The sequence below is a fragment of the Mastigoproctus giganteus genome, chromosome 3 (assembly GCF_048544385.1).
Source record: "Mastigoproctus giganteus isolate SK-2022 chromosome 3, ASM4854438v1, whole genome shotgun sequence".
In the NCBI taxonomy this organism is placed as follows: Eukaryota; Metazoa; Arthropoda; class Arachnida; order Uropygi; family Thelyphonidae; genus Mastigoproctus; species Mastigoproctus giganteus.
In genome coordinates, this window is record NC_143577.1 from 6,583,684 (window position 1) to 6,597,506 (window position 13,823).

The window sequence follows — 13,823 nt, forward strand, 5'->3', positions numbered from 1 at the left end:
TTCAAATGGTCACAAACACACCTTCCATAATGGGCAGGCGCCCCATCATGTTGAAACCAAATGTTGCATCTCACATTTGCTAGAACATTGTCAAGTAACCCTGGTAGAACTTGTTCAAGAAAGATCCGATATTTAGCGGAGTTCATGCAGGATGGTAACAGGTATGGGCTGACTAAGCAGTCATCGACCATACCTGCCCACACATTTATTGTGAAGCGATGTTGTGCCACATGGGGACGTACACCGTGTGGGTTGTCATGAGCCCACACATGAACATTGTGCTGATTGAATAAGCCTTCCTGAGTGAAACAAGCCTCATCTGTGAACAAAACATAGGATAGAAAATTCAAGTCTTGAACACTTTCTTGGAGAAACCACTGCACAAAAGCCACACGTGCAGGTTGATCTGGGGGGAGCAGTAACTGAACCCTTTGGATATGAAAGGGGTGTAAGGAATTATCATGCCAGACACGCTGTACACTGCAACGAGACACTCCTAAGGCAGAGGCAACAGCACGTGTTCTGGTAGTAGGATTATTCTGGACAGCATTCAGCACACTTTCTTCCATGGAGGGAGTTCGCGTCAAACGTGGTCTGCTCGCACTACTCCTTTTACCTCTAAATGGCCGATAATTGCACAAATTTTGATGAACACGCGCAAACAAACGGTGGTCCGGTACATGTCTTTCTGGAAAGCGTTCTCCATAAATTCGTTGAGCGGCTCATCTATTGCCCTCTGCTAATCCATACACTAGGTGAATGTCTGCCAGCCCACAGTTCGTATTTCGATGCATGCTCTTCATGCGGCGACTACTGCTTGAATGAGTAAACCAGAAATTTTCCCTCTCGCGAACTGATGAACAGCGCCGTCTACCGACTTACGCTGACGTTTCTGGTTATGGGTTCCTATGCAATTCACATTCCTTTAGATGTTACCTACCTCACCTAAACATCTGTACCAATATTTTTGAGACACCCTGTAAATAAAAATATCTTCCTAATATATTTCTCTTTTCTGCACATTTGTAAGCATGTGTTTGTTTTTACATATTTTTTAATCTAAGGATGACTGAAATTGAAATTATATGCCTTTTTATTTGATAAATATATGTTGTATTTTGATTTTTCAAGTGCATGTCTTGGTCATGGTATTTGGCAAATGATATGCAGTTTTTCATTATCAGTCCAATCTTTCTGTATTTCCTCTGGAGGTAAGCTATATCAGATTTTTATAGTCATTGAAATAAAATAAATTAATCTGTTAACAACATGCTTAATTATGTAATGCAGTTTGTTATATATAGATGATTTCCCCTTGATCTTTAAGCAGCACAGTATATATTTGTAACTGAATTATTTTTTCTAGTCATTATAACTTTAAAAATATCTTATATATAGCATAATTTTTTTCACTTTTACACCTTCTCTTTTAAACTGTAATTTTTACTTTCTAGCCTATAAAAGGAATTACATAAATCCTCAGTTTAACAGATTTCAGAAATAACAGTCAGCTTCTGCTGAACCAGGCTTTTAATCTGTACAGGACCAAATGATATAACTGATCTAGTATGATGGTATTTCCTATCAGTTAAAATATTTTCACTGCTTCGTAGTCAGGATATTCCTCACTATCACCTTCCAAAAGTCTGCTGAGTGGGTTGGATATTAGCATTAGCATTAGTAGAGGCATTTGAGGCAAGAAAGCAAGCTTATGCAGCATCAGCCAAAAAAAAAAAAAAAAAAAACCACTTCCACTTCACCCCTCTGTTCGTTCAAAATACCTGTCCAGCTGAGCCTTAAACTTATTTAGGCTATCAACCTCCACTACAAGGGATGGAAGTCTGTTCCACCAACCAACCACCTGCTGGCTAAAGGCAAATTTCCGCACGTCTATCCTACATCTGTCTTTCCTCAATTTGAATTTATGCCCTCTCAGGTGATTTTTCTGAGCTAGAGGAAGAATCCCATCAGCATTGAGCATGCTCAAACCATTCAAGGCTTTATACACCTCTATCAGATCACCTCGCTGGTGCCTAGTCTCCAGACACTGTAATTTGCAAAACTTAAGCGTTTCTTTGTAAGAGCACCCCTTTGTTCCATTCACTAATCTTGTTGCCCTTCTCTGTACTCGTTCCAGCAGCTCTACATCCTTCTTGAAATGAGGCCTCCAGACCTGTATACAGTACTCTAGGTGTGGCCTGACCATTGCCTTATACAAGGGAATAATCACTTCCTTATCCCTGCTGGAAAAATTCCTGTATATCATGGACAATACTCCATGAGCTACTCTTGCAGCCCGACTGCACTGCTCAGAGAACTTCATATCTGCCTGCACAACCACCCCCAGGTCCCTTTCATTCTCTACCACTGTCAGTGTAGTACCACAGAGTTGATAAGTTGCTCTGGGGTTGCTGTTTCCCATGTGTAGCACTTTACATTTGTGAATGTTAAACTTCATTTGCCACCTCTCAGCCCATCTGCTCAACCTTTCCAGATCCTGTTGCAGTAGCATAGTGTCAGTAGTGTCCTTGACAACCCTGCCAACCTTTGTTTCGTCTGCAAACTTGGACATTAAGCTTGATATGCCATCATCAATATCATTTATAAATACAGAAAACAATAATGGACCCAACACTGAGCCATGAGGGACTCCACTAATAACATTAGTCCACGATGAGCAGTGTCCATTGATTACCACTCTCTGTCTTCTCCCCCTCAGCCACCCCTTTATCCACAGCAGCAATTTGCCTCCAATGTCACACTGCTCCAATTTGTGTAGCAGTCTTCCATGTGCAACAGTATCAAAAGCCTTTCTAAGATCCAAGTATATAATATCAAAGTTATTCCCTGCATCCAGTTCTTTTGTGACTGCATCATAGTATCCAATCAAATTGGTCAGGCAAGACTTCCCCTTAACAAAACCATGCTGTGTCCGAGCTATAACTGAAGTCTTGTCTAAATGATCCTGCAGTGCTTCTTTTACCAGTGCCTCCATTAATTTTCCTGGAACAGAAGTTAAGCTCACAGGTCTATAATTACTTGTGTCAGCCTTTGATCCTCCTTTGTGAATTGGGGTCACATTTGCACATTTCCAGTCTATGGGTACCTCCCCTGAGTCCAAGAAAGCTCTCATAATTATGGCTAAGGGTTTTCTTACTTCCTTTGCTGCGTCCTTTAATATAACTGGATAGATCCCATCCACCCCGGGTGCCTTTCTTGTGTTTATCTTCAACAGTTTCTCCTCCACTTTACTCCCAGTTATTTCAAGATTCTGTAGCTTACTGCTAGAGTTGAATACACCTCTGGCATTCCCCTCACTGAATAACTCCTCATGTGTGAATGTTGATGCAAAATATTCATTTAGTTTGTTAGCTACCTGAGCAGGATCATCAACAGTTGACCCATCAATATCAAGTGGACCAATCTGATTCATCCCCTTCCTTCTAGAGTTTACATAAGTAAAGAACTCTTTGCTGTTTTTCTTTGCATCCCTTGCCAAGGATTTCTCGTAATCTGCCTTCGCCTGCCTAACCTCCTTTGTAACTTGGTTGCATATCAACTTGTATCTATCAAAGGCTTCTGTGTCATGTGTTAATTTGTAAGTATCCCATGCATTTTTCTTCTCTGCCATATGCCTCATTAGTTCATCTGACATCCATTTTGGCCTAAACCTTGAACAATATTTCTTAGTTGGTATGTAAAGCCTAGTAGCTTCCAAGATAAGTTCTTTGAATGCTTCCCATTTTGAATTTGCTGTTGGTAACATCATCAGTTGGTCCCACTGTATAGAATTTAAATACTGTCTCAGACCATCGTAGTCACCTTTACGGAAGCAATAACCCTTCCCTTTACCCCTAATGGTAGTTATCTCTTTGAGTAAATCCCACTTCAGCATACTGTGATCACTGCCACCTAGTGGTTCATTTATCTGCAGATTCTTAATGCATGAAGAATCACTGCTGATAATCAAATCAAGAGTATTACTCCCTCTAGTTGCCTCCCGAACATGCTGATGTAGAAAACAATCATCCAATAAATCCACAAAAGCCTTGCTAGTGTGTGAGTGACCAACCCACAAATTCCAGTCAATATCTGGGAAATTAAAATCCCCCATTATAAGACTCTCTGATTTACTGGCCCACTCTATTTCCCTGTACAGTTTCTTATTATACTCATCAGAGTCATTAGGCCTATAGTACACTCCTACTCTCAATTTTGATCTCCCAATGCTTATGTCACACCAAACTGACTCAACACTGCACTGTCCAGCGATGTCGACTGGCTTCACTTCCTTGGTTTTTATGTGTTTCTTAACTAATAGCATAACCCCTCCCCCCTTCCTATCCTGTCTATCCTTTCTGTAGACGTTGTACTCCCCAAATTGCAGTTCTGCATCCCTTATATCTGTGTGACACCACGTCTCTGATATCCCAACAATATCTGCCTTTGATGTTTTGAGCAATACCTCAAATTCATCAAATTTATTTACTAAACTCCTAGCATTGGTGTACACGCAAGTATACCTGCACCTGTTTCTATTCTTAGCTACCCTAACACAACCCATGTGTTTACTTGTACCGCAATGGCTCCCAGCAGTCTCTGAAATATCATGCATCTTGTTTTTCAGGCTTCTGCTCATTCTAATAGAAGCAGTGCAAGAATCTCTTTCACCTCTGCCAGTGGCTACTGTCAATCTATTAGTCTTTGTCTCCCCCCAAGCTAGCAGTTTTCTGACCCACCTAACACTGCCTCGATAGCATCAGCAAATATTCTTGCACCCTTTTAATTTAAGTGTATCCCATCCCTGTAGAAGCAATCTCTCCTGTTAACAAGTACAGTCCAGGCTGAAAAAAATTCTACCCCTTGAGCCTTGCACAATCTTTCCAGGGCCGAATTGATCGACAAGGCTCTCATAATATACTTCCTCCTATCGTGTCTGGGCAGAATTGCAGACACTTTCAAATTCAACCCTAATTCTCGGCTTTTGTTCAACAGTGACCTGTACTTGTTAAGTAATTCTGCCGGTCTCCTACTCTTAATATTATTAGTGCCAACGTGTACAACTACATCACCTTTTGTGCCCTTAAAAGATGATATTCGCTCTACAACGTCATCAACCTTTGCCCCTGGCAGACATACCCTGGTCCTGTTCCCCCTATCCTTTTTACAAAGAATATTCCCCGTTTCCTTGACAATGGAGTCACCAACAACTACTAGTTCCTTCAGGACCAGCGCATTCTGTCTTGGGGGTTGTCTCTGTGTCACGTGATGCCGAAGTGCGAGCTCTGGCGTTGATGTGGGCAGCTGAGAGCTTGATGGGCCCCTCATTTAGTTTCTTCGAGGGCATCCACCCTGTCCTTCAAGCTCCCATATCAGTAAGGTTGCCTTTTGCAATGCCAGAGAAGGCCACTCAAGCTCTTCAGACCCTGAATAAGCTTTAAGCAGATTCATCACTATGCAGCATTGTAAATTTTATTAAGTTCTTCTGCTCCCCATGCCTAGTAAGTTTGGAATAATAGAGAATTACATTTAATTGTTTTTTATTTCATAGTACAACACTTTTCTCTGAATTCAATTCACCTTAGTGGCTTAATTTATTGTTATCTAATTTGATGGGCACTCAGCCTTAGTGAATTGGTCGTATTGTCATGTTGTTGTTGTTATTTGATTTTTATGAGCATTAGCAACTAAGGCCATATTATTATTATTATTATTAGCCATATGGTGCAAGGAAGCTGAGGCTTATACTGCACCAGCAAAAAAAAAATTCCCAAGTTACCCTGAGAGAGAGAGAGAGAGAGCGAGAGAGAGAGAGAGAGAGAGAGAGAGAGAGAGAGAGAGAGAGAGAGAGAGAGAGAAGTAGAAAGGTATCACCAAGAAAGAGAAGAATGATGATATCCAGCTCAGGACCCTGGGTGTGCCAAGCCCATACTCACCAGATGTGAGTCCCTTGGGGGTGCTTGCTCCGGAGATATGCGGTGGTCATTCCCTGACCTTTCTGCAGCCTCCGTATTTGGCGGTCATGGGCTTGAACCCCGGCCTAATCAAGAAGCGTGTGCTATGCACTTCTGCTCCTGCCCACCTGGCTACGGAGGCACCCCATATTCTCATATAGCCCATTAAAGTAAGATTATACTTTATGGCCCCATATGATTATTTCTCATTGAAATTTTTTTTTGTTGTTCAATCATATTATGCCTACTCTAAAAAGAAAAGATTAATGAGTGATTACTCAGAAATTATCATATTCATAGTGTGAGTAGTTAATGTACTGCTTGAAGGATATCATATATGTACAGTGTATTCCTTCATTCATACATCCATTAAAATAGGTGTGTGTGTGTCAATGAGGGAATACACTACACCATGAGCTTTAAATAATTTTAATGTATTATTTCTTACTAGCCAGCAACAAACACACAAAGAAACATTTTAAAGCAGACAAGTGCAATTTCGGTGCTAGTGCAAAATAATGTGTAACAAACTTGGCATGATTGACAGGTCTTCTTGTGCTGTAACTCTGGGAAAATGATTAAAAAAAATTAAAAAGTTTAGGAAGGTAGTTTTTTGTACCTTTCTTAACATGGGAAAATTCTTACTTGGTATAAATTTTTGATTTTACCTTGAGTCAACAGTTACAATGCAGAATTGTTATTTGCAAGTTAGACTCAGAGGTATAGTGCTATCACTGCAGAGTTAGGAAATTTATGCTAAAGCTTACTTGCTGTACTCTGGCAGCAAGTGGACTCTTCTGAACCACATAATATACCATTACACTGTACACATTTTCTCTTAGTTACAAATAAATTAATTACTTATTAGTTTCTTTAAACAATTTCTAATATTTTTTATTTATTTATTTTTCTCTGTTTTTTTATAGGCGTCCCATCATTGGTATTATCATTATATTCATGCTATTTATAGCTAATTGGGTTACTACTGCAGCAATAAGTGTAATTTATGGATTACCACCACTCCTCTCTAATTTAACACCCAACGTCAATAAAGATGAATACATAGAGGTGTGAGTATAAACAACTTTTATTCTTGTTTTTTAACAAATTTTATTATTGTTTCTTATATATGCTCATTTATGAGAAAATTCAATATTAGTAGTAGTAGTAGTATTAGTATCAGCCATATAGTACAAAGAAGCTGTAGGCATTTTCTGCACTGGCAAAAAAAAAAATAAATAAAGAAAGAAAAGTAGATAAGAAAATACAAAGGAAATTATGCATTTCCCTCCTCATGTAGGTAACTATCCAATTCACCTTTGAATTCATTTGACTGTCAGCCTAAATTACTTATGAAGGCAACTTGTTCCAGTCATCAACAATTCACTTGCTAAAAGAAAACTTCCTACAATCTAGCCTAAACCTCTTCCACTGTAATTTGAATTTATGGACCCTATTTCTGGAATTCTTTACAACAATGAAAATTCTGCCTTGGCTAAGGTAAAGAAAGCCAACACACGAGAACCGTGGCAAACTACAGGAAACTTACCAGGCAAACTGGTTTGCTACTGCCGCAGTTCCTGCATTCTCTGTAAACAGACAGTGCGTATTATCGGTAGTGGCAATAGAAGTCAAGAACAATATGTAGGCATGGCAGACGATGTAATGATTAGTTTTATCTCATTATTAAAAGCAGATTATTGTAGTTCATGAGTGTTTTTGCTATAAAAAAATGCTTAAATTCAGAACAGGGTGTGCACTCCAGACTATTGGCATTTTTGAATTGTGTGGGTACACACTCCAGACTATCGCTATTTTTTAATTGTGTGGGTTGTTTTTAGTGTGGGTTTTTTATTAGACTTTCATTTTTGGCTAGTAAAAAAGGTTAGGTTAGTTTACAATGGAGTGCACACCCTGTTCTGAAGTTTTACCAAGGTTTCTTTACTTTTCTTATATTTCATAATCTGACCTTAAATGTTAGGTTAGGAAATAATAGGAAAAGAAAGAAAGATTCTTTATATATATGCATATCATAACATCATTCAATCACTTAATGCTATGATGTTATCCTCTGTTGTGTTCACACATCAATCAATTCCTGTTGTTTGCTGCGGTTCTCACATTGGCTTTCTTTACCTTTGCCCCAGCCTTCATTAATTTCACTAAACCATCTCAGAACCTTATAAGCCTCGATCAGGTCCCCCATGTGCTTTATTGCCATGCTGTGTAGCTCACATATTCAAAGTATCTCCTCATACAATTGCCCTGATTTTCCCATGCAAGTTGCCTGTCTTTGGACCCTTTAAAGAAATTAAATGTTTTTTTTTTCAAATGATGTTTCCATACTTAGATTCCAATTGGAGACTTACAATTGCCTTAAATAGTGGGATTATACTTCCATTCTCTTCTGGATATTGTTTGATAAATCATTGATAGGATACCATTGGGTTTCCTGGCTGCCTGTTTACACCCACAGATTAAAGGGGGGTTCAGACTAAAAGGTTAAAAGTAGCCGCAGGCAGAGGGGAAGGTGATTCTTGCACAACTTCTATTAGAATAAGTATCCACCTGGAGCAAGGGGTGCTGGGGGTTTCAGGGACTGATGGCAGTCATCGTGAAACAGGTGGGTATATGGGATGTGTTAGGGTAACTAATAATAAGGATAGGTACATGTATACTTGCATGTATACCAATGCTAGAAGTATAGTAAATAAATTTGATGAATTTGAAGTGTTGGTCAAGACATCAAAGGCGGATATTGTTGGAACAGCAGAGACGTGGTGTCACACAGATATAAGGAATGCAGAACTGGAATTTGGGGAATATAATATGTGCAGAAAGAATAGACAGGATAGAAAGGTGTTATGCTGTTAATTAAGAAAAACATAAAATCAAAAGAAGTGCACCCAGTTGATATAGATGAGCAGTGCACTGTTGAGTCAGTTTGGTGTGACATAAGCACTGCGAAAGCAAAAATAAGAGTAGGAGTGTATTATAGGCCTAATGACTCAAATGAGTATAATGAACAATTGTACAGAGAAATAGAGTGAGCTAGTAAATCAGAATGTCTTATAATGGGGATTTTAACTTCTCAGATATTGACTGGAACTTGTGGGTTGGTCACTCACACACTACTCAGACTTTTGTGGATTTTTTGGATGATTGTTTACTGCAGCAGCATGTTCGAGAGGCAACCAGAGAGAGTAATACTCTTGATCTGGTTATCAGCAGTGATCATTCGTGTATTAAGAATTTGGATAAAGGAACCACTAGTTGGCAGTGATCACAGTGTACTGTTGTGGGATTTACTTAAAGATATAAATACCATCAGGGGTAAAGGAAAGGGTTTTTGCTTCCGTAAAGTTGAGTAAAGTGGTCTCAGACAGTTTTTAAATTCTGTACAGTGGGATCAACTGACAATGTTACCAACAGTAAATTCTAACTGGGAAGCATTCAAGGAATTAATCGTGGATGCTACTAAAAGTTTCATACCTATTAAGAAATATTGTTGAAGGTTTAGGCCTAAATGGTTATCAAATGAAGTAATGAGACTCATGACAGAGAAAAAAATGCATGGGATGCATATAAATTATCAAGCAACTGAGAAGCCTATGGCAGATATAATCTAGTCTGTAATCAGGTCACAAAGGAGGTTAGGCAGGCGAAGGCAGATTACGAGAAATCTTTGGCAAAAGATGCTAAGAAAAACAGCAAGGATTTCTTTACTTATATAAACTCTAAAAGAAAGGGGATGAATCTGAATTGTCCACTTGATATCGATGGTTCGATTGTTGATGATCCTGCTCAGATAGCAAACAAATTGAATGAGTATTTTTCATCTACATTCACATATGAGGAGTTCTTAAGGTTTGAAAATGGCAGGTTATCAAATTGTAGCAGGGTGCTTAATGATTTTGTAATAACTGAAAGCAAAGTGGAGGAGAAATTGTTGAAGTTAAACATAAGAAAGGCACCTGGGTAGATGGGATCTATCCGGTTATATTAAAGGAGGTGGCAAAGCAACTAAGAAAACCCTTAGCCATAATTATGAGAGCATCCTTGGACTCAGGGGAGATCCCCACGGACTGGAGATGTGCAAATGTATCCCCAGTTCACAAAGGGGGATCGAAGGGTGACACAAGTAATTACAGACCAGTTAGTTTAACTTCTGTTCCGGGTAAAATAATGGATTCAGTGGTTAAAGATGCATTGCAGGATCATCTAGACAAGACTGCAGCAATAATTCAGACACAGCATGGGTTTGTTAAGGGAAAGTCTTGTCTGACAAATTTGATAGGTTATTATGATGTGGTTACAAAGGAACTGGATGCAAAAAATAATTTTGATATCATATATTTGGATTTCAGGAAAGCTTTTGACACTGTTGTGCATGGAAGACTATTGTACAAATTGGAGCAGAATGGTATTAAAGGTAAGTTGCTACAATGGATAAAAGGATGGTTAAGTGGGAGAAGACAGAGGGTGGTAATTAATGGGTGCTGCTCTTCGTGGACTAATGTTATTAGTGGAGTACCACAGGGTTCAGTGTTGGATGCTCTTTTGTTTTGTATATTTATCAATGATATTGATGAAGGTATATCAGGCTTAGTGTCGAAGTTCGTAGATGATACAAAGGTTGGCAGGGTTGTTAATGACAGTAATGGCAGTGTGCTACTGCAACAGGATCTAGATAATTTGGACAGATGGGCTAAGAAGTGGCAACTGAAGTTTAACCTTGACAAATGCAAAGTACTGCATATGGGTAGAAGTAACCCCAGAGAAATGTACCAACTGTGTGGTACTACACTTAAGGTGGTAAAAAATGAAGAAGACCTGGGAGTAATTGTGCAGTCAGATATGAAGTTTTCTGAACAATGCAGACAGGCTGGCAGGACAGGTCATGGGGTTTTGTCAATGATATATAGGAATTTTACCAACAGGGAAAAGGAGGTGATTGTCCTGTATAAGGCAATGGTCAATCCACACTTTGAGTACTGCATACAGGTCTGCAGGCCTCATTTTAGGAAGGATGTAGATTTGTTTGAGTGTGTACAGAGAAAGGCAACAAGATGGGTGAGGGGAATGAAGGGATCCTCTTACAAAGAGACGCTGAAGTTCTGCAAATTGCAGTGGCTGGAGACTAGGCACCTGCGCGGTGATCTGATTGTGGTGTATAAGGCCTTGAATGGATTGAGCATGCTGAATTCTGATGGGATCCTTCCACTTGTTCAGATTATGAACCTAAGGGGGCATAAATTCAAATTAAGAAAAGGTAAATGTAGAATAGATGTGCAGAAATTTGCCTTTAGCCAGCGGGTGGTTAATTGCTGGAACAAACTTCCATCTGTCGTTGTGGAAGTTGATAGGTTAAATAAATTGAACGAGGAACTGGACAGGCATTTGGAGGGAATGGTGTGATTTTTTTTTTTTTTTTTTGGCTGATGCTGCATAAGTTTATACACTTGCTTTCTTGCATCACATGCCACTACTACTACTACTACTCAGGAAACTTCTTTTCTGTCAGTATCATAACTCCCAGATCTGTCTCTTCCTTGACTGTTTGTAATTCAGTCCCACTAAGTGTATAAGTTATTTTGGGTTTGCTATTCCCTAAGTATAAGAAGTTCTATTTTCCTGCATTAAAACATAACTGCCAGTTTTGTGTCCATTCTTGAAGCCTGTTCACATCATCCTGAAGGAACACTGCTTGGCACTGAAAATTAATGACTTTCCAAATCTTCATGTTGTCTGCAACTTTTTACGTCATACCCTTTATCCCTTTGTCAATGTTATTAAAGAAAATCAGAAACTACAGTTTGCCGAACCTTGGAAGGCCTCCACTTCTGATGTTGCAACAATCTGAAGAATATCCATTAATTGCAACTCTCTGACTTCTGCCCTGCAATTTATCTTAGAATTTTTCCAGTAATCCCAACATATTCTAGCTTATACAATAACTTCTCATGAGGGACTGAGTCAAATGCCTTGCTAAAATCAAAAAACTATGTCGAAATTGTTCCCTAGATCCAGCTCGTGAGTAATTATATCAAAGTAGCTTACCAGGTTAGTTAAATATGATTTTCTCTTAACAAACCCATGTTGTGTCTTTCAGCATGCCATTTCTATCTAAATATTCCTGTATTGCACTATTAATTTACCTCAAAGTTTTTCTCTACCACTGAAGTCAGACTAACTGGTCAACTTCATTCTTAGAACCACCTTTATGTATTGCCAAAACACTGTCACTTCTTCAGTCCAAATGAATCTCTCCTGAGTCCAACGATGCCCTCAAAATTAACCTCAATGGTTCAGTCTCTTTCCACCTCCCTCAAAATTACTGGGTAAAATGGAACAGCCATTATCAATCCACTGCAGGATGGAAGCCACCTCAACAATTCATGCTGAGGGAAATGGACCATAATCTGCCACACTGGTTGGCAAATCAACTATATTTAGCAGTCACGGGCTTGAACCCCTGTTTATTCAAAGAGTGTGTGCTACTGCACTCCTGCTCCTGACCACTTGGTTACAGAGGTCATACTAGCTGACAATTAATAAGTAAATGTTAATTAGATAAATTGTAGAATTCTTAAAGTACCGATTTAAATTTACTCAAATTAATAGCATAGCTTAATTTGCGGTACTCACCTTTTTATATAATCTGCAATTGACGTGTTGAGATAGGATAAAACGGCAGTTGAGTTTAAAAATTGGAATTAATATGGATACGTTTAAATTTTATGGATACGCATCACGGGAACATAGATTCTTTTAAATACACGCGTTCATTCTCTCCTGCTATCGCCAACTGAAGACATTAACAACGAAAACCAATTCGTTACGGCTCTTGGCCTCCTCAGTTTAACTTTCCTAGTTTTATCATTTCAACTTTTAATTCATGACAACCAAGGATGATGACATGCACTTCTATTTCCTTGAGCATATTTTAAACTCCATTTCCAAAATTTAAACCTATCCATATTAATTCCAATTTTTAAACTCAACTACCATTTTATCCTATCTCAACACGTCAATTGCAGATTATATAAAAAGGTGAGTACCACAAATTAAGCTATGCTGTTAATTTGAGTAAGTAAATGTCATTAACTCAAGGAGCCTTACTTGCCTTTAGGCTTGGAGGTTTGTCTGATAAACAGCCATCTGTAATTTTGAAATCACTAATTTCATGTGGCTCAGCCTCACTCACACAGCCTGTCCTCAGCATGAAGGGTCTTTTGTCAGTAAAGATTGATGCAAAATATCTATTCATTTCATCAGCAACATCAGCTGGGTTATCTAAGACTTTCCTACACCCATTATATGAGGGTCTGATCTGATTCATTTTCTTATTCTTCATATTCACATAAATGAAAAATTCCTTCTTCCCATTCTTTGCACTCTTAGCCAATACTTTCTCCTATGGAACCTTGGCCTCTCTGACCTATCCGTGGTACTATTACAGATGAACTTATAGCTGTTGTAGGCGTCAGTATTTTTCATCGCTCTTAACTTTTTTCACTGGTGTTAAAATTTCCACTACCTGGCTAAATAATCTCCAATAAACAAAAAACTCAGGTTTTCATATGTTTCATGAGGGCTTTGAGGTCCTGCAATTGTTCTATTAATCTTTTATCACAGAGTTTATTTAATTTGTAAACATATACTATTGTTTTTAATTTAGTATTAATTATAAAGGAGAATGGGCCTGCGGTACTGGATTCCAGTACCACAGGCCTATTCTCCTTTATACGTTCGTTGTATGGCCTTCATGTACAGTATTTGTGTTGAACTTCAGAAGACCTTCTCATTAGCACACAACAGACAGCATTTACGCTTTGCACACAGATGCAAATCCAATTGCATCATTCC

At 38.8% G+C, this 13,823-nt stretch overlaps 1 protein-coding gene across 1 annotated transcript in view; it reads left to right on the top strand.

The window, feature by feature from the left end:
* Nucleotides 1-13,823, top strand: part of LOC150087633 (nose resistant to fluoxetine protein 6-like) — a 204,680-nt gene that overhangs the window by 146,419 nt on the left and 44,438 nt on the right. Inside the window, exons 11-12 of the mRNA XM_090369837.1 lie at nt 1,132-1,211; nt 6,881-7,024. Of these exons, the coding sequence (XP_090225963.1) occupies nt 1,132-1,211; nt 6,881-7,024 (224 nt within the window). The remainder of the gene's footprint in view (nt 1-1,131; nt 1,212-6,880; nt 7,025-13,823) is intronic.